A 24743-nucleotide genomic window follows, 5' to 3' on the forward strand; every position below is an offset into this window, starting at 1 on the left:
AGTTAACAGTACAGTACAAGCAGACACCTTCCTCAGAGCTCCAGAGGAAGGAGTAAGTCTTTGTGGAAGGTTTTCACTGACAAAGCATTATATTTATTATTCTGCCTTCCTAGAATGGTGATGTTACTCTGAATACATTATTGAATCACTTAGCCACTCTAGTTCCCTCCCTGTATTTGATGGCCAAGTGTCACTGTACCTGCCACTGTTTTATGTATGTTCAAGGTATATTGACTACGTTGGCTGAATGGAAGTCTCAGTGTGGTCCTCTAGCAGTGGCCACACAATGACGTTCTTGAAAAATGGTGAGTAAACACCTGGACAATTCCTCCAGCTCAGGTCTTTAATTAGAGCTATAACCATACCTATACATCAATGGATTTTTATAAGGTGACATGTGAGCCAAAAAATAAATGTTCTGAACAAAAGGTAAAATGAACCCAAGTTCCTCCAGCTTCTTTTTTTATGGGAGAGAATAGGTTTATTGAAGTATTTTACAAAATAAAAAATAGTTACCATAAAAATGAAGCAGTCATGCTTTTCTCTGAAACGGAGTGCAGTGGTTATGTGTTCATTGTTGAAATATTGAACTCAAAATTAGTACCTGCAAAAATGAGGAAATCTCCAGGTAATGGAGTATCTTCCTCTTGAAATACGTGTTAACCCATAATTTCTCTCACTCATCACTGCAGCTGGCTGTTGATATGTTCATGTCAAGAACTATCTAGAGTGAACCTTAGGGAGAATGTAATGAATGCATGGTTGAGTCACCTGGGGAGTAAAATACTATAACAAAGCACAGCAGAAAAATCATCTGATTAAGGTTCAGGTTCTATCAGCTTAACTCAGGCAGAGCACTAGTTTGGCATTGAGTGAGAAGACGAACACAGTCCTCTGTCACTAGCAGCAGAGCTGTTAAAAAGATTTTCTGTTCCATGAAATGCCATATCTGTGAAATGTCAAAAAGATCAATTTTGAAAACCCTTGCCTAAGAGGAAAAAAAATGCTTTGAAATAATAACCACTTTTTAAAAGATGTTTTTAAATAAACTGAATTAATAGTGCCATCTTCTAAGCTCAGAGGCTCCTTCTGGCTTAGCTTAACTTCTTCATCTTCTATACTTCTGATTATTCATGATCTCTGTCATGACTACCAACTATAAAACCATGGCTGTAAGAAGCTCAAGCATCCCAGTCCTTGTGGGGTTCTGAACATTTCTCAACTCCCTATCCGAGGGTGAGACACAAAGGCCTTTGGAAACACAGCGAAAGCAACATCATTCAGTTCTGCAGAAGGGAGCTTGCAGATCTCAGCCAAACCAATGTTTTCTAGGTTCCCAGGATCCCTTCTGCAGAGCTGAGAGCTGAGTGCTGTTCCTGCTACAGCAAGAAATGTGGGAGCCAAGGGGTCCTTATTTCCAAGGGCTCCCAGGCTCCCCCCACAATCCCTGGATCCACAACCTGCCTGCTGGACTAGCAGGAAACCAGGTTTCATTTTACTGGAGTATGTCAAAACAGAAAACCTTTCACAAACTAACATTTCTTAAAGGGGGGAAAAAAAAAGGCATTATCAAAAAAATTCCTGACCAGATTTAGCTGCCAGAATATACCTAGTGTTGTTTGATACATAACATTCACAGCCCCAGTCTGGTATTTCTTCCACTTGACAGTGATGTAAAGCAGGAAATAACTATAATGGAACTACCCATGTGTAAAACAACAGAAAAGAAGCAAGCCTCTAAACTTCAGTCTACTAAAACAAGTGATTCACATGGCAAAATTAGAAGGCAGGATAACATTTTTGTCATTGCAAAACAATGACAGAAAAGAGGCATGTGAAAATTTTATAGTAACTTTCAGGTGAAGAGATGAATAAAATTTTGAGGGAATCTGGTAAACAGCTTAATACAGACCACCTGAGAAGACTATACGCCTCTGTCCATCACACAGCAGCGGCATACATAATTCCTTCGTACTTGCTTGAAAACACCATACTGCTTGCAACTGCACTAAAACAGCAGCCACATTTTGAACACACGTTGTTCTTTGGTTTTGTACATCTCTTCAGCTGACACACAACTAACGTTCAGCCTCTAACATGATGTAGGCGACGAGCATTTTGACAAAAAGTGTAAGAAAAACCTGTTAGATTTCATGTACATGCAGATGCCTGTTTTTAACATCTTCTGAAGTGACTGACGTTCAGGAAGTGGTTGAAATCCCTCAGTAGCCCAAGGGAGATGACCAACCACCTCCAGTCCCCAGTCCTCTCATATTTATAAATGCATTTCAAGGCAATTTAAACCTGATTCTTGAGACCACCACAGAGCCTGTAGATGACGATGATGACAAAGAAACAAGCACACTTAACCACCATATTGGACAGGAACAATTACATGGTTTTAAGAGACATAATTTTTGAACAAATTGATACGAAGACTTTACACACTCATCCCCTTATCTCTTTCTGGAGAGTGTAGAAATTATTGACAGATATACTTTTGCAGACTTCTTAATGAAAAATCAATTTAGCTGATACTTCTTTGTAGTCAAATAACTGTTGGTCTGCTTTAAAGAAAGAACACCAAAGCTAATGAAGATCCTTCCATGGTTTCGGTGGTCTTTCGATCTGGCTCTCAACAATCAAAGCGTCTTACAACAAGCTCTTATGGAGTAGTCCTGCAAGGTTGCTGATTTTTTAGTAGTTGAAATCAGAAATCCTTGGCCCAGATTCTTTAGAAATTAGCTCTATTAGCATAATCTCTGATTCCTTAACATAAAAGAGACTAGCACTTTCAATATGCTGTAAAATACCCATTTGCAGTTCCCCAACTGTATACAGTATCATCAGGTCTTCTGTTTAAAGTGAGGTACCTTTGTGGTATCTTCATGGGAAACATAAAATATCCTTTTTGGCATATTCACACAGTTCCTATATTTCTATATGGAATCTAAAAACCGTCTATGTTCTAATTTCAAATGTCCATTTTTGATATAAATCTGCCAATTATTGATATAATAATGGATTATATTTCAGTCTAAACCACTAGGAGCAGTATATTCACCAAAAAGAAGTTTGCTGTCTGCGGTATGTGCTGTCCTCCTGTGGTTAGAGATCTGTTGTCTCTAAAGTTACTACCTTGGCATTTTTTGTGAGATCCAGTATTTACTTATAAATAAAAGCCAAAGTAGTCATACAGAAGCTTGGTCTAGATACTCTTACACATGTTACACCAGTCTCAGTTCTGAAAAAATACAGCTATCTATTATGTCAGATAATGGGCACACATGCACACCTGCTAAAATGCCAAACTTCAGAACCTGACATTTGTGCATACATACTACCTTCTAGTTTAGGCCAATTAACACTGAAACAGAGACCTTTCAGTAAGACAGCTGCAAGTACATAAACACACAAGTTACTTCCTTTTGATCATAGAGACCCTAATATAAATGTATGAACTCTAATATAAATGTATGAATGAGTCAATATTTTAACTATTACTCAACCCTGAAAAAACATAGTTCCAAATTTTCCAAAGCGATCGGGCACCCGAAGGTGAAGATGAATGCCTAAGATGCCTCACTGACAGTAACCAAGTTTTTCCAGAGGTACCACTAAGCACTTCTTTGCATGTTGGGCTCCTAACAACATGACACTCCCTAGTGCTCTCCTGCATGTCAGCTTTTTCCTCAGGTATCGTAAGACCAGTTCATTTCCAAAATGAAATATTGCAAATATGCCACAACTTTTTCATAATCTAACATAATGTGTTAAAATCCCCAACATATTTATAACAGTATGCAATACCTAAACAGCATTTTTTCATAGAAAACATCCAAAATACTTTACAAGACAGGGTACACATTACCTTCAAATAAGATTTTTTACTTAGTGTTAATGCAGTGAAATTTATGACACAGAACCGTCCTACACTGCACAGTTACAAAGGATTCAGAAACCTTTCCACAGAGTATTTTTAAATTTACAGACTGAAGTACAGTACTGCACTCTATTGGATGTACTTTTATAATTGTTAGTTAGTACAGAATAGTGAAATATGAACAACCAGACTGGCATTTTAATGCTTGTACCACTGCGTTTCAGACTGGGTTTTGATATACTTTCCTCAGTCTTGCGGTCCTGTGATAAATATCAATTGTAACACCTACTAAGGAATTCAAAGAAATAACTAGAAATATTTTCTTAAATAGAAAGAACAGGCTTTTTAAAATGTTCAGTGACGTTCACATTACTTTTTTAAGTTTTCAGCTTTAAAGTACATTTAACTGAAACATTGCATGTTACACCTTGATTATGACAACACCTAAATGTATCCATATGTATCTTAATATATCCATATTCCTGTCCAAATGTTAAGCAGGTGACACATTCCAACAACCACCATTCTGCTGCTGCTGCTGCGCCTACATACGGGTCTAAGTCCGAGCACAGTTTCAGTGAGGCTAGTGGAAATATTAAATTACTTATGTGAACAACAGAAAGAAGATCCATCTGACTTTATCCACCTAAAACACAAGTATTTTGTCTAAACTAGTTATCTAGGCTTCTTTTTTGTTTCATTCAGACAGGTATCTCCAGAAGTTGACTCATGAGACAGGGGATGAATCTCTCTGCATTGGTTCATCTAAGCACTTCACTGATTGCTGAGGAAGCCCAAGTCACCTAATTTCTCTAACAACCTTAGGTAAGATTACCTCTATCCCAAATTTATCTGGTATTTCAGACTGACAGAGAACCCCAGGAATCATCATGTTGAACTAATTCCGAGTTGGGTGGGGATTGGATTGGACACTCCAACAGCAAACAGTTTACTAGCAAAACTCCAGAGGACTAGGAAAAATTGAGTCTGATTTAACAATATTTCCTGTTTCCCCTAAACAAATACACTGAACAGGCTCCCTACCCTTAAGCTACTGGCAAAAACTGGCTAATCAAATAACATTGCAGCAGAGGTCTCAATCTAAGTCAGAATCACAGTATAAGAAAAACTGACATATTTACTACTTTTTTTCCAATTTCAAGCTTAGAAGTAATCAGGGCGGACATTCTTTTACCCCAGATTTCTTTTCCCCCATAAAAAATGGGGTTTTTTCAATATCAGAACTTATTGCCATTTTGGAGGCGATTGTTTTTGTTCTAAATTCAATTAAAAAGTGAAACAAATGACAAAATTGCATTCCTATCTTTTCCCCTCTCACAGAATGTAAAAGACTAATTACTATCAGGTTGCCAGGTATTTTTCATTTTTTAGTTTTTATTCTTTATCCAAATATCATGCCTTTTTCAAAGCTAACTTCTTCACATTTTCCAAGGTTACTGGAAAAAGTGTAACTTCTGCCACTCACTTTTCCAAAGTTGCCTATACTTGCAAAAGTTACTGAGAAGCAAAAGGTATCTGAGACAGTTTTAAAAGGCAGGTCTGAAAAGTCACATCATTATTCAATTAACTGTTCTGTGGGGGAAAAAATAAGAGCCTTAGGGAAACTGTTTCTAGATTTTTTTTTAAGGATATGTGAGGCCTAATGCAAAAAGTCAAAGTTTGTCAGAGAGTAGCTTTGCCCTTTTTCAACCAAGTCGCCCACCAGACTTACATAAGCTAACCACTGCCTAACAAGGGTGAGATGCTTAGAAAGGAAAATGACCAGTTGGGGTATAGTACAAAGCAACAACTCTGTTATTATTTGGAGATCTTCATGTAACTGTTCTTGTGATAACTTTCTTAATGCTGCCCAGCTTATTAATCATGATTAGGCGTGCATCCCTGGACCAACAGACCCTTATCTTCCTGAAAACGCTTATGACCTTTCCAGCCATAAAAGGCCTGGAGGACTGAAGAGCCATGTGACTGCGAGGGCAGCTTGACTATTCAGCACTAAATCCAGTAAATAATGAAAGTGTCCTGTCTTTAAAGTTAAAACTTAAAAACAGAGGCTAGATATCTAACGTGAGAAATCTTAATGAGGCCGATTTCAAAAAACACACCCTGTTCTGAAAATCAGTCCCCGCAAAAGTTGGTCAATCACAATATAGAAGCACTTCAAGACACATTTAAAACACCTCGATCAGCATGTGCATAGTTGCAAATCATTAAAACACCTCTTACAGCCAATTGGCACAACCAAATGACACAAGCAGTGAAAGATATAGATCTTAGTTATTTGTTATTGAGGCTGGCTGGCAATAGGACAGAAGGAGCTGGGATGAACAACACTGGGATCTGAGGAACTGTCTTCAGGCATAGTGTGATTCTTCTTCTCTGACACATCCAAACTTGTCTTCAGACAGTGAAAAGCATTTATGACTAGCCTTTTCTCTCCAATAGATAAGAATACTTTGCTCTTTGCTGCTATTGCTTTGTATTAGAGTAGTGTCTAGGAAGGAAGGTTTCCTTTTGCATAAACAAAAGGAAGAATCTCTTTGTTTAAGACAGTTATGACAGTTTAAGACCTTGCTCTTGCATTGGGATACACACAGAATAAATGGCATAACTGTGAAAAAGGTACTGTAAGATGCAGTTTCAAACTGAATGCAGTGAGACTGATGATAGGAGATCATGAAGATGGGAGGAAGCAGATAGTAGTAGGAAAATGTAATTATTAAGTCAATTCAACCTCATTTGATTATTTCTAGCATCTAAAATTTTTCTGGAGTGTAACTAAATAAATACATACCACATATCCTCTGCAGCTGCCTACCATCTTTTAATTGGCAGTTTTCTATAGATACAGAGGCTGGGAAAAGTCTAAAGGAGGGATTTTAAAAACATTAGTGAAACAGGTTATTTGACCATTTCAGGGAGAAAATTCCTTTTGTATAGCATATATAGGTCACAAAACTCTTTAACGTATATAAAGGAATTCTTGTTAATATCAGTCCTTGAGAAAGAGGCAGTAATATATTTTTTTTCTTTCACTTATGGGCTAATGAAGAGAAAAAGAAAGAATTTAAGAACACCAAGAACTTTAAGAAGTTCACAAAGTGCTACAGCATAGCGCAGGTGGAAGCACAACCTAGAGATCCCATCCAAAAGCCAGTGATTTCAGGACTTGACAAACTTCCCCCCCAGTGAAAGATTCTGAGCAAGGTCATAGAATTTGGCAGAAGAACATTCTCAACAGTCCATAAGCAAAAGACAATGGGATGAGAAAAACAATCTTATAATTCATGAGAAAAACAGTGCCTTGTTGAGGGACATGCTTGTGTCAGAATGAAAATGGCACAAATACAAGCTGAAGAGTCAAATGGGGAAAGCATTTCCAATGTAGAAAGTGAACTCCTCAAAGGAGTATTTGTAACAAGAAGCTATGCAAGCTGCCTTGGAGTCCACAGACAACTACCTGTCATAAGCAGAAGCAGAATAACTACAAGCAATCTTAAAAATATTAATACTAAGAAAAAAGTTCATTCACAATATGAACACTCATGAGACAGCCTTTCCCATTGCCTCAGAGCTAGAACTGGCCTGTTATACAGCAACAACTGTCATTTGGATTACAGATGGCAAATAACTGACAGAAACAGGCTTCAGGCATGTTTTTTCATCTTTACCATGCAGTCTTACACTAATTTAATTTAGTGTTTACATTTGCTTTTCACTTTACAATATGACGCTGTAGATAGCTGCACTATCACACACAGTCTGAACTCTCATATGCCATATATGAGATTATTCTCTTTTTCTCTCGCAACTAGATGTTCAAAACATAGCATTCTGAACCTGAACAAAATGAAAAACTTGAGTTTAATATGTCTATAGGAAAAGACACCTCCTGTGGAGATTATTATCTGGCATCCCATTTAATATAACAACAGTAGCACTATTGCTCCTGAGGAGATCATTATCCTGTTTTGTTATATTTGAAGGTAGCACCTTATTCAAATCAACACCAATGTGTCCCTTCATGATTGTTTTGAACAAATGTTATTATCCAGACAAAGTGATTCTTTTCCACTGTCAAAATGGTAAGTACATTTAACATAATCAGTCAAGTGCCTCTGTCCATGGTAGTAGCATTTTTAAGAACTGCTTATAATCAGGAGATGCTGATACAGTAATTTAGAAATCAGAAAATAATTAAAAACAACAAATGGATACATATTACCTTTCAGAATTATTCAAGGCATAAACATAAAGCACCACTTATTCTCTTAGGAAGTTAATGGGAAGTCCTCCAAGGACTTTGGATAGTCTTTGGCTCGTGTTCCTACCTGCGAACAGGGAATCAGGACAGATTTCTTTTCAGGCCCAAGAGGGCTGAAATTTTTGGCATTAGCTCCAGTGCCTTGTCACTTCCACTCATGGGCAGCAAAGTCAATATTTTAGAGGGTAATTTGTTTGTTTAAAAAGAAATAAAGCCCATCATAAACTGTTGTGGAACATTATAAAAATAGGGAATATTTCTGAACTATAAAGATTGCCTATTTGGATCATGTTCCTGGTAATCTCTACTCCGTTTCCCCTCCAAGGAATAAATTTGATCCTGCAACCTTTATTCATATGAAAGTTACATGTGCAAATGTGCACTTAAGTCAAGCCAACCTAACTCTTATGGGTCAGACTGTAAGCCCTTTATTCATATTGCAAAACAGTTGCACAAGTCTTTCAGATGACAAAAAATGCGCCAGTTTACATAACTGCTCATCAGTGTGAATAATGACAATACTGAGACCATAAATTGGAACAGGGAGGAGACTTGCTAGCATTGGGTAATTTGGTAAGTATTTTCAAATGAAAGTACAGCAAAATAAAAATATCTGGCATTGTGAAAGCTGAACTTGATGTTGCTGAGTTATTTTCAGCCAGAGCAAGTAGATGCAATTTGATGCTACTTAGTGTACTGTAGAAAATATTTACTTTCTATTTTTCGATCTTTTATTTTGGAAGGCTATACAATCTGACATGTAAACCACCAGTCAATCTTTGGCACTTTTAGCTGTACAGATGTCCTTTATTCTACCTGTCTCTCTTCATCTGCGTTTCCATTGTTCAGAAACAGTGTTATCCCAATGTTTCAAATAATAAAACCATGCAGTTGATTAGAATCACAAACACATACAAAAATTTAGTTTCTGTCTTTGTTTTTTCTGTTATCCAATAGTGGTCTTACCCTACAAATAAACCTGATATTTTGTTCTTAAAACTGTCAGCTAACATCTTAAACAACATATGGAAATCATAAGTATTCTGCAAAGACTGCAGGAAAGAGAAAGGCAGAGAGAAAGAGAGAAACAGTAAAATTCAATCATCTCCAGTAATTTTTTAATGTAATCAATGGATTTGCAGATGATTCATTAAAAAAAATAATGATATGTTTAATCACTAAATGATATCTATTTGTAATGATGAAGTGATTTTCTTGTCATCTAAAGGCCAGAGAGATAGCTAAGACACATAAAACATAAGGTGTGTAGCTACCTGGTTTCTTCCATCTTTCCTGGGTTTTGGAAATACAAGTTTTTTAGAGATAATGAAGCTGCCAGTTGGTGAGAAGACCTATTATTTACCCATTCTCGTGCTACTGACTAATAATAAAGTATTAAGGTCTGAAAACACTGACAGCTGTATACCATCATAATTTTCACAGGGTTTGGTTCAATTACAATTACTAACCATTGGGATGCTCAAACTCTAAGCTTGATGTCTGTGTTTTAAAACCATTTAATGTGTTTTGCACACCTATATATCAACTGAAAGATTTCAAAGGAGTAACTTTTACTGATAAGTAGTAGGCTAAAATGTACAAGAAAAAAACCCAAAGCCAAAACCATTGCCAGCGTGATGTTACTACACTGGGTGTTTTCTTGGGTATAGCATTTCTCTAGCAGGATCTAATTTTTACAGAGCTTACAGAAATCCAGTTAGAAGAGGCATTTTAAAGAAAAATCCATCTTACTGCAAGACTTTTCCAGGCAAAAATCTCTAACTGCAACCTAAAGTAGGAAATAAGTCACTATATAAGTCATCATTTGGTTTCCCTCCTTATGCCTTGCTTTGTTCTTCTTTTCCTATACATCCATAATAGTTCATCTTGTGAACTCTAGTGTCTCAAAGCATTTTTAAACCAGTGAACAAAGGGAATAAATTCAGGAAGAATGAAGGAGGGAAAAAGAAATCTCTGACCTGGTATTACCAAAAATAAACAAACAAAAAAAAGACACTAAGATGAAAACAAAATAGTGCCATGGATTTACATATGGGGTTTTGATGGAAACTAGGGCTGGGTTTTAAATCAAAACTCACCATCTCAAAACCACTTCTTTTCATCCGCCTGCAGGACTTGAGGTAAGTACGTATGCGTTTTCTGGCACGCTCTTGATACTCAGGGAATTGTCGCCTGCATGAGTCAATGATAGCCTGGATCTTTTCTTTGGGCTGCTTAGAGATTGGGACCATTCGGTCCAAGTTTTCATCTACAAACAGCCTGACAAACATCTGTTGGCAAGAGGGAGACAGAGGAGATGGGTTTGGAGGGCAGCTCTCTTCTCTTCCTAGCTTCCTGTCTTGATTACTGATAGGAAGACATTTTTTCTATCCACTGAAGAGCTTTGTAATGGGAAGCCAGAAATATTAATCAAACAGTTCTTTAAAGGGTTATTTGGGGGGGGCTGATTAAAAAAAAAAAGACAAGAAAAGAATAGTCTATAGGATACAGAACTTGTGAGATAAATCAGAACAGATTGTGAAAATAGGCACTACTTAAGTTTCATTATTAACAATAAGCTGTGATTGCTAATCATTTTATTGAACTGACTCTCACTTTTTCTTTGTTTGAACAATTGCTTGTGTTTTCATGCATAATTACATACATTGGGAAAGCAATAGAGAACAGCTGACCACCGGAATGGTCTTCTGATAAACTAGCTACAGCCCCTTTCCATTCAATGGGTGAACTTGCACATACACACATCCACATCCACACACACAGGCGCACACACACACATACAGAACAAAGCTTTGTTTTCCTCACTGGTAAAGATGGCACTCTGCCTTAAAATTCTAAATAAAACACAGTAAATCTGTCGTCTGTTGGCAAGAGTTTAATGTGCATTAAAATAATAATTGAAATAAATCCTGCAAATTAAATTAAATGTGCCTTTAATATTGTCAAACTTACCCATAAATAACAATGTAAAAGGAACAGTAGAAGTAAACAAGACAATGAGTGTAAAAGGACTTACGTTAAAAGCTTTCAGTCGCTCAGCTTCTACCCCATCTGATTCATTAACCTTCTCAGGATCTTCCTGCTCATCATGGTCATCCTCATCCTCATCTCCTCGATTCAGAGACAGATCTTCAGCACCTCTGCCTACACTCTCATTCTTGCCAGAGTCATAGCTTGAATAGCTATGGGCAGGGGACTGAAAATAGACAAAAAGAATATGTTTGTAAAAATTCACCATAGAAATAAGGTCTACTCATCAAAAATGCTTTAAAAATATTTAAAGAATTCCATGATTTCTTTTTATTCTTTGTTCAACATAAAGTGCTCATGATCCTTGTAAGAGTGAACAATTCACAATAACATTCATTTCAGTACTTTAAAAAAATGTGACCAGCTGCAAATTCAGTAAATCAATTAACAAATCATTGTTAAAACCTATGATAATAACAGTTAACATGAGTTCTTTGCCATACAGCCTTGTTTGAGTACTACGTACAGAAGTTTCTTACAAATACCAACATCTTTGTATTAACCAAGATGTAAATAAGGGGCAGTCAATTTGCACAAAACTCTAAAGGATTAAAATTTACACATTTTAAGGCAAAGAGGATTTAAGCAGGAAACATTGATATTCATCTAATCAATATGAAATATTATCAAGAGCTGCAATGAGTTATTCATAACATGGAGATGATTATGTTCTAGTTTAACTTGGAAAACCTCAGAATGAATTAGAGATGGGTAGGTTTGTTAACATTTTGAATGCTTTTCTGAGACTCATATAGTAAAACCATTTTCTCTTTGCATATCAGCATTCAGAACTTTCCCCTGAGCCAAAATTCAGCTTACTGGGTAAAACAGATGACCATCTCATTGAAGTGTTTCCACTTGTAGGACCAAAAAGTTTTCAGTTACCAAAAGTCAATACTGTGCATTTTTCCTTCCAATATCAAGACTTCAGTTACTTGTTTCCTCTGCATACACTTCAAAATGCAGACCACAAAAAGACATCAGCAATAAAAAGAAAGCCTTCTACAACTTAACACTTCAAATCAAAGCTTTCCCCCAGTCACACAAAAGTATCAAAGAGTATCTTCACCAGAGCCGTCAGATTCACATTTATGTAATTCAGTGCACAATTTTACTTCCATAATATTTCAATCCTGTAATATTTTAACATTTTCCTCTCTTGCTTTAAAGCATACTGTAGTCTATTAACTTCAGAGAGTCCTGAATCAGATGCTACATGATGAACTTCGCATACATGCTTTTTTTAGGTGCCTCCTGCTTAAATGTCACCGAAAGTCAGGAGCATACTACCTCAATGAAAAACACATTTCAAATAATTAAAATCACATGCCTTGATCTACATTCTGAGCTTCCTAAAATTGTCTTTATTTCAGGGTGTTTTCACCAATCACAGAATGTAGTTGGGCAGTGAGGTAGGAGGGAAAGACCAACAAAACCATTCATCTTTAAGGTATACTTCTTGCTTTATAGTCTTACTCCAACTTCTTTTTTTCTTTCCCTATTTTCATTTCCATTTTGCATTGGTCCTCTGTACACCATCAGTTTTGGAGTCACTCCCATACATTTCCTTGCCTTGCCTTACCAACACTCATACTCCAAGCCTTCCTTTTTCATCTATCCTCCCCAGACTATATTCTCACAGTAGAAGTCCCCTGGAGTTCCACCTTTTAATCCCTAATGCTCCTAACGTCAGATCTTGCAGCCTCTCTCATCCCCTTCCTTGAGTATCTCCACTCTCTACATCACTCTCCATTCCCTAGACCCTTATAGCAGACATAGGGAGAATGAGAAAACACCAAAAGAGGACAGAAGAGCCAGCCTCTGGATACAAACACCTTCACAGAATCATAGAATCGTTAGGTTGGAAAAGACCCTTAAGATCATCCAGTCCAACCATTAACTTAACACTACCAAGTCCACCACTAAACCAATTAAGGGGAGAGCAGTAATTTCATGGTTCCTGGCTTGGTGGCTGGATTATTTTTTAATGAAAGTAAAAACTACGAATCATTAAGGTTGCAAAGGATCTCTAAGATCATCAGTCCAACCATCATCCCAACACCACCATGCCCACTAAGCCATGTCCCAAAGTGCCACATCTACCCATTATTTGAACATCTCCAGGGATGGTGACTCCACCACCTCTCTGGGCAGCCTGTTCCAATGCTTGACTACCCTTTCCGTGAAGAAATTTTTGCTAATATCCAATCTAAACCTCCCCTGGCGCAGCTTGAGCCCATTTCCTCTCGTCCTATCACTTGTTACTTGGGAGAAGAGACTGACACCCACCTCACTACAACCTCCTTTCAGGTAGTTGTAGAGAGCGATAAGGTCTCCCCTCAGCCTCCTCTTCTCCAGGCTAAACAATCCCTGTTCCCTCAGCCACTCCTCCTAAGACTTGTGCTCCAGACCCTTCACCAGCTTTGTTGCCCTTCTCTGGACATGCTCCAGCAACTCAGTGTCCTTCTTGTACTGAGGGGCCCAAAACTGGACACAGTATTCAAGGTGCGGCCTCACCAGCACCGAGTACAGGGGAACAATCACCTCCCTGCTCCTGCTGGCCACACTAATCCTGAGACAAGCCAGGATGCTGTTGGCCTTCTTGGCCACCTGGGCACACTGCTGGCTCATGTTCAGCCGGCTGTCGACCAACACCCCCAGGTCCTTTTCCGCCAGGCAGCTTTCCAGCCACTCTTCCCCAAGCCTGTAGCGTTGCATGGGGTTGTTGTGACCCAAGTGCAGGACCCGACACTTGGCCTTGTTGAACCTCATACAACTGGCCTCAACCCACCAATCCAGCCTGTCCAGATCCCTCTGCAGGGCCATCCTACCCTCCAGCAGATTGACACTCCCAACCAGTTTGGTGTCATCTGCAAACCTACTGGGGGTGCGCTCAATTCCTTCATCCAGGTCATTGATAAAGATATTAAACAAGACTGGACCCAAAACTGAGCCTTGAGGAACACCACTCATGACTAGTTGCCAACTGGATTTAGCTCCATTCACCACAAGTCTCTGGGCTCAGCCACCCAGCCAGCTTTTTATCCAGTGAAGAGTACGCCCATCCAAGACATAAGCCACCAGCTTCCTTAGGAGAATGCTGTGGGAGATGGTGTCAAAGTCTTTACTGAAGTCCAGGTAGATGACATCCACAGCCTTTCCTTCATCCACCAGGCGGGTCACCAGGTCATAGAAGAAGATCAGGTTGGTCAAGCAGGACCTCCCTTTCATGAATCCATGCTGGCTGGGCCCTATCCCCTGGCTGACCTGCACACGCCTGTTGAGCGTACTCAAGATGAACTGCTCCATAATCTCAAGCTCAGCATCACCTCTTCTCTTCCTACAGCTTCTGACTGCACAGTTACAAGGCAAGAAATTAGCCAGGCTTCAGGATGGCAGATGTGAGACGGCATGGGAAGATAAGACTTGGGAGAGCAGCAAAAAAACCTGTTCGTTTTCTTGACACACTGATATTTTGTTCTGGGAAGATGATGAATATCTACATTGCTGCGCATTCAAATAACTCTGCCTTGCAGGAGGTGTTGAATCCATTGAATTATCAGGCTCCAGAAGAAGATGGTTCCATCCTGATAGGAGATGAGGGCTATAACTTATCCGAGTGTCTAGCATATATAAGCAACAGTATTTAACCTGGCCAAAGGCTACCAGAAGGCCAACAAATGCAGACCGGTAGCCTGTTACAAAGGAATAAGAAAAGTGATTTTCCTTGATCCTGAAGAGATTACCAGAAGAAAATTTTTTAAAAAGAAAGTTACAATTAATTAATTATTAAATTGTTACAATTATTGTAATTGTGTCCAAGTGCTATGCAGTAGAAGATCTGACCTAGACTGAAAGACTCATTCTTTTGTACTTCTTCATTTCACCTTGTACTACAGCTATACAGCATGCAGAGGACTTCTAGAGAATCAAAAAACCATTTCATGTGCTAGGCGCCATATAAAGCTGTAGAAGCTACTGCCCTGAGGAACCCTACTGTCTGAAACCCTTGTTCTGCAAACACTTGATTTCACATGAGTCATTTCATCAGACTAAATCCAATTAGACTACTCATGTGCATAAAGTTAAACAGATGCAAAACTGATTTCAGCATGTACATATGTTTGGGCTGGATGCCAAGATCATAAATTATGCACCAGGATTGAGATTTGCTTTTGTGAAGGAAAGAAATTCAGGTCAAAATGGATTATCTATGTCTCTCAAAAATGCAATAGTAATTTTTTTTTAAAGAAAACATTGCATAGAGAACCTTGTCCATTGTCTTCTCCAAAATATTTATTCCAAAGCCAACTTTAGCATCTTAAATGAACCATGGAGAATAACATGCTCTGAGAAAATTGCATGGCAGGAATCCGTATTTACTCATCGTGGATTTGAAGACTGTGTACAGTACCCGTAAAAAAAGGTGGGTTTTTTCCTAGCTGTTGCATTGGCAAACTGAGGGAAGAAGTTACAAAAGCTCAGTTAAGAATAAAATTTCTACCTTTTTGTATTTCTACACAGATGAATATTGAGTCAGAGAAGGAACAGACCGTTTCTCTCTGCAGTTGTGCAAAAGCTGCTAAGCATTTTCTTTTGGCACTCTGTTAAGCAGCTGCAGTGCTAAACTAACATGGAGTAGCACAGCAGAGGACAACTTTTCGTTATTATACGTTCCCCAATTTTAGGTCTTGTACTGTCCTTTCAAAGGCTGCTCCCACCTTTGCCAGACAGGAACCTGCTCATTCAGATTCCTGTACACCCCTTGACACATAAATTTTTATGGTTCTGCAGTGAACTAGACTGGAGAAGTGATCCTGGTCAAAATGTTCTGCGTTTGGGTTTTTGTCCCCTTCTGCCAGTCTGTTTAAGACCAGGATCAGTTCTTGGCTCCAGCTCACCACCTGAAAGCACAAACCTTTGTGCTGACAGGAGAGTGTGAGCATGGAAGGGATAGAGGGAGCATACACATCTCTGTCAACAGCAATGCAAGATTAAAGCAATCATAGAGTGGAAGCATTAGTAGACACAAGATGTTTCACAGGTGAAATCTTTGTGCTTAACAAATGTGGGTGGAAAAGAAAGTGACAGCAATGTAAAATAAGAAATTATTCAAGGAGAACAAATCAGGCCAAGGCTAAGGCCCAGAGTATTGCCTCTCCCAAACATTTAGATTACTATAAAGTTGTCTTAAAAATACTGAGATGTTGATAGGTATATTCTGGCCACTTTGTCCTTGCCCTTTTCTGAAGGTTCTGAGTTCATTATTTTAATCTCTTCCTTGCAATAGTAAGTATTAGACACTTCCGCATTATAAAAATGAAAGTAAAGGTTCTTGCCTAACAGCCTGCTTTCAGGACCTTGTGACATGAAGTATCAACATCCTTCCAATACATTACAAGTCAGCAACAAAAGTCACTTGAAGTAAGGTAAGTGTCAAATCGTACAATAAAAGACCTGGGAAGACATCAGAGTGTCATCTAGTTCATCTTGCTGCCACAGAACAAGGTCAGAACGTTGCTCCTGACCACTGTTTGTCTGGTTGTTATCTTAAGACTTGCAGTGACACAGATACCATGCATTCCCCAGACAATCTGCATCAGTGTTTCACTGTCTTCAGAATTATTAAAATATTCTTAACACCCAACTCTGACTTTCATAAACAGTGCTAAACCTATTTCTTTTTCACCTGTCTACCACATATCACAATGGAGGACAGGTGTACCCGGAGAAGAGAACATTCTCTTCCCTCTTTACAAGAATCTTGCAGACATTTGAAGACTGTTATCACGTCCCCTCCCCTCAATCTTCTCTCCCCAATAAATTCATTCATGCTATGAAACTCATGTTTTCCAGATTCATAATCATTCTTACTGGTCTGCTCTGGATGTTCTTTATTTGGTCTGAAACTTTCTCAAAGAGCAACTCCCAAAACTCCAAAGTGTACTCCATTTGAGTACTTTTTATGCTAAATATATTAGTTTGTTGCTTGGCTGATTTCTAATACACTTACAACAGAAAAAGCTTATCACTTTATTTGCAAGATAAAAGAATACCCCTTACATGCAAAAGACAGGAATGCAGAAGCCCCACAGTTGCCTACAGAATTCATGCTGTTATTTTGTGTGAAATAAAGCAGAAGTAATCCAGAACATTAATAAATATAAAGTCTACCATAGTGCCCCAATGCCTGGTAGGTTCAGACAAGGGTGTATGGTCATCAGACATCATCTGGAGGATGATGCCACATGAACTCATTGCAGAAGGCTTCTCCCAGCAACTGACAGCGAGACTGTTGGCAATCTCAGTGAGTGTACAAAGAAGGCTGTTGATTACTGGACCAAAAGTTATTCAGTGACAGAAGGTTAATTACTGAGGCTGGTTATTTGTAATGACCAAAAGTTGGAAAAATCATGGCTTTGTGATTTTTTAAAAATGCCAAAAGGGAAAAAAAGACCCCACCTTTTCAGGGAAAAAAGCCTCTGAAGGAAGCGTAGCAGATTTTTTTTTTAAAAATGAAGCTTCATATTTCTCATTTACATTACAATTTACATTTACATTTAGATGGATAGTTTTACATTTAGTGGATAGTGTGTAATTCTTTCAGTTGTTACATGAGACACTCATAAGCACAGCACTCCTGTGAGCTGAAGTAATTTGGAGTTCTGAAGAGTTGGCAAGACAATAGCACAGGTTTCCGCACTGCATAAAAAGGAAAGGAGTTGTGAGGTAGGCAGAGAGGAAAACACTCTAGTGGCTATATATGATTCTCTTCTAGAAATCTACCTCCACATCCATAAGAGCTGCTAAATAAAATTTTTTAATGAGTAAATAAAACCATCATCTAAAGCTGACAGAGTTCTGCTCATCCTCTCAGTTGTACCTCCAACCCTTTCTTCCTTCTCTTTCTACATCTCAGTCTTTCCCCCTGTACCACCGAATACACAAAAGTCTACAATTTCAGCAATTACTCTTGCAAATTAAGTGTGTTTTTCTGCATATTTTCCCATGTGCTATTGTGTATACATATTTTTATAGAAACTACTCCTATGGGATTAGAATATTCTGATGACACCAGGTCATTTGATTGCTTTGAAGACTTTTGTTTTCCAGAATTGTCAATTAAATTAGAACTTGATTTTAATACATTTTTAACTGATTCTACATATGACAAGGTTTTTGAAAAAAGCGTAACACACTGGTTTTCAGTGAACTGACTGTAAGAAGCATGCATTTTATTTCACATATAAATAAAATTAAAAGGTTAAGCCAGTAAGGTTAAGGGAAAATGTATGTCCTGTATCTTCCTCTTAAAATTATATTTGAAATGAATATTGGATTCTTAGAGTTCCACCTTCTTTCCTGCACAAAATGTGAGTTTTCCATATTGCACAGAACTTGCCTACAGGAGGTAGTGGGGTTTTTTTTACATTAAATCTGTAACATATGTAATATAAATAACACATTAGAAAACATAAAATACATTTGGCACATACACACCCTTTTGGTATTAAAAGTGATGAAACTATGAATTCAAATGTTCCTGTCTTTTCCTCCTCAATTCAAACAGTAAAGCAGGAAGCATAACTGGAAAACTAAGGTTCAGCTATTACCCTAAGCAATCCTCTTTCAGTTTTTATAGATAGATAGTCCAGCTCTCTATTATTTTTCATTAATAAGCCATTTTTTCCACAATCCCTCTTAAAGCCTATGCCTTTCTCGCTTCCAGATTTTACTGTTATTATCCTTTTTACACAGCCCCTTTAAACCTCCATACTTTCATGTGTGTGGCACTTTACTGCCCATCATTTTTTTCTCATTACAGAAAAGACTGTGAAGTCTGAAATGCAATTCCAGCATCTCACCATTTATTTCAAGATTCAGTTAACCTCATTTTTAGAAATTTGTCACACATTTGCTCATCTTACCCATATCTTTGCATCTGACTATGACCAGTTTGCTCCCCTTGTTACACCACAATTGGCCTTTCCAGCTCCTCCATAAAATTTCACCCTTGATAATGGGAAGGCATCATTGTGTATAATTCTGCTATTTGGAGCATGAGAATAACAGCATTTTTACTGGAAGAACGGAGAGCTGAAATCTAGGGTTTCATAGGTTTGACACTAAGATTCTTACCTAACATGTAAAGTGTGGAGTAGATTTTATAAGACAATTTTACACAAAACTTGTATTACACTGAAATATTAAAAGATCTTTTCTGTTTGCCCTGTGTTAACAATGTGAGCTCCAGAAAGCCAACTCTTCAGTTATTTACAATAGGACCTAAGAAAAGATCTTTCTCCTGAATTATCTTTGACACGGTCTCTTCTCCAGAGTCATTGTTTTTACAGTAGTCACTGAGAGAACAGTGACTGTTCCTAAGACTACCTATCCATTCTTTCTCAGTAATTAGCCAGTCTATATCATATTATCTGCTGGCTTATAATATTCCTTTCAACAAAAGCACATTTATTAGCAATAAGTGGAGTAAACTGTACATTACCCAGACACTTTCATTCCAGCAGGATTTATCTAGACAGATAGAAGTTTGGATAATTGAAAGATAAGAAATAATTGAAAGAACCCCTGAAACACAGATCTTCCTGTAGTATATTTTCTCCTTTTAGCTAAAATATAGTCTACCCTAGGTCTATCCCCACTGGAATTGAACAACATTATTGAAATACATCACTTTGTCCTAATAGAAATAACCTCAAAAATTAAGTAGAGAGTAAAAACAGAGAGGCAACTGAGAATTCTCAGTCAAGCAGAAGAATGAAGTATAATTAGAGGCAATAGTTTAATGAGCTTCTTTCTAATTCGTCCACAACCAATCTATTATTACCTGATTCAGCATCTTCAGGAAGGCTCCTGTTCCTTCCCCAGCCATTCTGGAAGGGGAGAATTCTTGGAGGATCTGAATAAGCATGTCTAAACCTCCCTGGCTTACCAGTGTCGAGAGTACCAGGGCAGAGCCGATTTACCAGAGCAGGAGACTTGCCTACTTCTCACAGCTTTTATTTTACAAAGTTGTTTTATTAATGACTTCTAGAACTCCTGTCACTGATGTAAGACGACAGGTATTTTCAACCAAATACTAAAAAACCCTAGTTATACAACCCCCAATAACTGGTCATATTGCAAAATGTTGCTGCTGTGGTTTTGGCAAAAATACAATGCCCTTTGTGGGAGCTGAAAAGTCAAAGCTAAATGGTGACAGACTCAAATAAAGGCCTAAATTATTTTTGGCCTCATACACCACTATTTTGAAGCTTTAAAAGGATCTGACAGAGTTTCTGTGAATTTGAGAAACAGAGGCTGCCACATAGGAAAGCTCCATCACAAACTTCTGGATTTCTGCAAACCATGAGCCAATAGAGGATTTAAACATTTCCTATAGCACACCCAAAATCAAATCAGAAGACTGAATGAAGATGCTATACTCTTGCAAGAGCCCACCTTACAAAAAAAAGGAAAACCTACCTTATTATGAAAGGTAAGGAAGCTTCATGAGTGGTCTCCTAAGGACAGCATTAGCATACTTTGCAGGTACTACCACAGCTCTGTGAAGCCAAGAACCTGGGAGTGCCCCATGTAGTTTTCGTGCTTTTGTCAAAACGCATCAGTCAAAAACTTCTACTGGAAAACTACTATTTCTAATTTTTGGTGAAATTTTGACCTTTTGCCAAGAATCTTTACAGTTTCCACCCAGATTCCACAGCCTTCCATTTGTCAGGGTTTTTTCTTTTTTGTTTTCTTTTTTAAACGAAATAGCAATAGTTTATATGGGGATTAGGGAACATTTTTCTTATGAAATATACTTCAGTGACTACTGAGGCTCCCATTACAGCCAGGTAGTGAGCATTTTTGACCACCAATTCTTTGGTCAATTGTTAGACAACTCGCTGGTAAGAGCTACAAAACTATTTTGCAAAAACACTGGGCTATTAATTTCTTCTCATTTTATTTAAATTGAGAATGAAACCTCCAAAGTAGGCAACACATTTAGGAAGTAACTAAGATGGATAAGACCTATATAAACCTGAATATCACAATGACAACCACAACACAAGCGTCAAGACTCTCACTCCTCTCTTTGCAGCCTGTCCTCATCTAAGTGACAGAAGAGTAAGACATAACTGAGCACATCAGCAGGTGTACAACAGTCATGTTTCATAGGAACTCTCCTGCAAGGAAACAGCAGAATACCTGACAAAACTCAATCTGTCCTTCAAAAAGCCCACTTATTGGCCAACAGTGCTACCCCTATTGTTAGAAAATATCCCAAACTGCTGCTAGCTTTCAAAATAAAAGTAGTTGCTGAATACTACAACTGCAGTCAAGGCCTCTGAAGTCTGACTTAAGCATGAAGTTATTGTCAGCAAAAGCAGAATTGAGATACAGGAGCAAAATAATTTCTTGAGTACTAGTTTAAATGTCCTAAGCTTACTGTTTTATTTCTAGGATTTTAATTTCTTAGGGGTATCTGTATGTGGAGAAATAATGTTATCATAAATACAGAAGAGCAGGGTTTCTTGTCAATACCGCATCATTGGCTGCTCTATTTTAATCTTGAGTATATTGCTGCTGGAAAACCTAAGTAGAAGAATCCCCTTCCTCACTTTAGCAGTGAGGAATACAAACCAGGGAATACGAAACACATTCAATTCACTTGTTTAGTCATGGGCCCCTTGTCAAACATCTACATTGAACTAGAAAACTGTCACTGTCTTTGGGTTTTTTTTTTTTCCTCCTTTGTTATTCCTTCTGTCCATGCCCTTGGTTCAGTTTAAAGCATTTTTTCCCCAAGCTGCTTTCCCCTAAAATCTTTCATTCTTTTCTTTCTCTTTGAACTCATTATGCCTTTGGTTCTTATTGCTTCATTCTCCTCTTGCATTGTTCTCATGACTCTCATACTATTTCCTTCACATCTTCCTCCCTAAATTTCTGCCTGCTCCCTCTTGGCATAAATTTAAGCTGTGACACCAAAAGGGTTCAATAACCTGTTTTCTTCTTCAATTACAAACATGAAACATTTTCTCAAGTCCCAAAACATGAAACAACACTGGGAAATTAAGTGCTTATTTGTGAACAACATCCCTTGAATCTACGACTGTCAGCTACAGGTCAAGCTCTTGCTAAGAGAACTACAACCACAGAGAATCTGAAGACTTTGTACCTGCCCCTTTACTCCACCACCTTTTTCTCCCTCTCACTCTTTACTATGACAGTTTTCTACTCCTCCATAGCAGCTCAGGTATATGCAAGCTTTTTCTGTCTGCAGAGTAATGGTCCCAAAGAGTTCAGTTTATGGCAGGAAGTCAGGAGATAAGAATTTTCTTTTTTATTTGACGCTTACTTTCACCCTGCTCCCCTGTCTCTGTGTATCCCAGGAAAGCTGGAGATGGAAGCTACGCAAGAGGCTTCCAGGCTGTACAGAGTTTCAAAAGAAACTTCCAGAGAGTAACAGCAGAGACAGATGTAGGAATAATAATCCAGCACCACTGCAGGGTTTGAGTGTTGTAAGAGCAGTGGCAGCAAAGGACAGGAGCATTTGTTTTCACTAGGTAGATAGAAAGAAAGCAATGAAGATGAAGGAAGACAGAGGAAGATGCCTCTGTCCCCATTCTTGCCAGGACTTTGGCAAAAGAGTGCTATTTGAGGTCCGGATACTCAGCAACTCCCTATAATGTCTGCCTAAGGCAGCAAGTGGACTTATTAAACACGTAGTTATATGCTGAGCTGTGGGTCTGTATTTTCTAATAAGGAAGGAGGAGCAGCATTTTTCTTCCTACTCATATGAGTAAGAAGAACACAGTGCACAGAACAAAAGTGGAAAATAATGAGGAACTAAAAACGATGATGAGGACGAGAGAGGAAAATGGTGTAACAATGGACCTTTCTTGGTGTGCTCTTTCTGAACTTATCGTTAAGTTCTTCCCTGTGCCCATTTCCTCTTCCTACTTCGTTCCTACACAATGGCATTTCAGAGCTTCTCCCACCTTTCTCCTTTCCAGTCTGAGCATGGCAGAAGTGCAAATGTTCAGGAAGGAGATTAAAAATCAGTTGCTGGAAGCAGTGGAGGAGAGAACTCCAACTCACCTGTCTCCACCATTTGAGACAAATTTAGGCTCTCCCTCCTTCAGTTTGTGTTGCTCAGTCATTACAGTCATATGCTAGAATAGGTGAGAGGGGACTGCTCTCACTCCTTCTCTCTGATCATGAGAGTCTGACCAATCATTTACATCTTCAGAAATACAGATTAGAGGAAAAAAGACAGTAATGGTAACATATTGAGAGACAGACTCCCGCAAAAAAACAAAGCCAATTGATTAATGACATGCATGTGACCCAAAATAATCTGTTCAGTACTGAACAGCCATTAACAACTGATACCAGTAATAAGATGACACATTAAAGATTGATTTCTTTGGGGGAAACCTAGGAGTGCAACAGAGGCACAACACAAATTTGTTGCATGTGCAAAAGAGGACCACAATGCTTACAGAGAAGTATAGGGCACAACTAGAGAATGAAGGAGTAGCTTGTTCTTGCATTTCCTTTCTGCCTTTTGCCTCTCTCTGCTTACAGTAGCAACCTTTTTTTTTTAATTTGCTGAGCTTTATAAAATGTCTCTGGAGGTAAATCAACTGGATTGTGTTAGCAACTAGCCCTGGGAGACAGAGGCTAATTGCCTTAATTATTGCTTAAGGGCCAGGTGGGGAGATTTAGAACTTGAGACCAATCACAAGGGGACAGATGAAGACAGGGCTCCTGAACTGCAGGTCTCTGTTCCTAGTTTGCAATACTCTGAGTGACAGGGGAGCAGCTAAGATGTCTGTAGCTGAAGCTGATGGAATAGATTACTGATTAGTTCCCTACTTAACTACCACAAATAAATCTTTAGACTGATTTGTAAGAAATGCATGTAGTTTGACCCTCCTTGTTTAGGGAAGGAGAAATAAAGCATTTATCATATGAGTAATCCAGATGTATTGCTTGAGGTTGGCGTATGACAGCAATCATAAGAATATTGCAGGAGAATTCCTCATAAAGGCAATCTCTAGCCATTAGTCCTCCAGACCAATGCATCCTTAGGACTGATACAAGAAGAGCACCAAGAAACAGAAACAACAAAAGAACCTTTCAGTCCTAAAACCACACTGGCTGTGTTCCTGCCAAAGACATGGTCTGACATTTTGGGGGTGGGGGATGGAGGACAATATTATAAAAAGCATTAAACGTTACTCCCAAAAGAAAAGGCAATTCCTGATCAAACTATTCAGGGAACCAACTCTAGCAAAAAACACAGTTGTGCTGAAGAGCAAATGCTCTTCCCCAGAAGAATCAGAGAGATCACAGTAGCCTCTTAAATCATTAAGTATCTCTGTTGGATCATAGCTTTCATGGTACCATCCTGAAGAAACCAGAAACTCTCACTGTAATCCATAAGTCTACCTGCTTGAAATGGAACAGCACCGTCTAATTTGTACAAACATTACAAACACACCACACAAACATGTA

The 24743-nt window shown here is 38.4% G+C and overlaps 1 protein-coding gene across 4 annotated transcripts in view; it reads right to left on the minus strand.

Moving 5' to 3' along the window:
• The window catches only part of NOL4 (nucleolar protein 4), a 212047-nt gene that overhangs the window by 43571 nt on the left and 143733 nt on the right, over positions 1-24743 (minus strand). For 2 of the 4 annotated variants that reach the window (XM_075705360.1, XM_075705359.1), the window contains exons 7-8: positions 11203-11382; positions 10265-10456 (exon numbers count right to left, since the gene is read on the minus strand). In XM_075705360.1, coding sequence (XP_075561475.1) covers positions 10265-10456; positions 11203-11382 — 372 coding nt within the window. The remainder of the gene's footprint in view (positions 1-10264; positions 10457-11202; positions 11383-24743) is intronic. The other 2 variants (XM_075705362.1, XM_075705361.1) reach the window with 1 other exon arrangement.

The sequence above is a fragment of the Pelecanus crispus genome, chromosome 2, assembly GCF_030463565.1.
Source record: "Pelecanus crispus isolate bPelCri1 chromosome 2, bPelCri1.pri, whole genome shotgun sequence".
Classification (NCBI taxonomy): domain Eukaryota; kingdom Metazoa; phylum Chordata; class Aves; order Pelecaniformes; family Pelecanidae; genus Pelecanus; species Pelecanus crispus.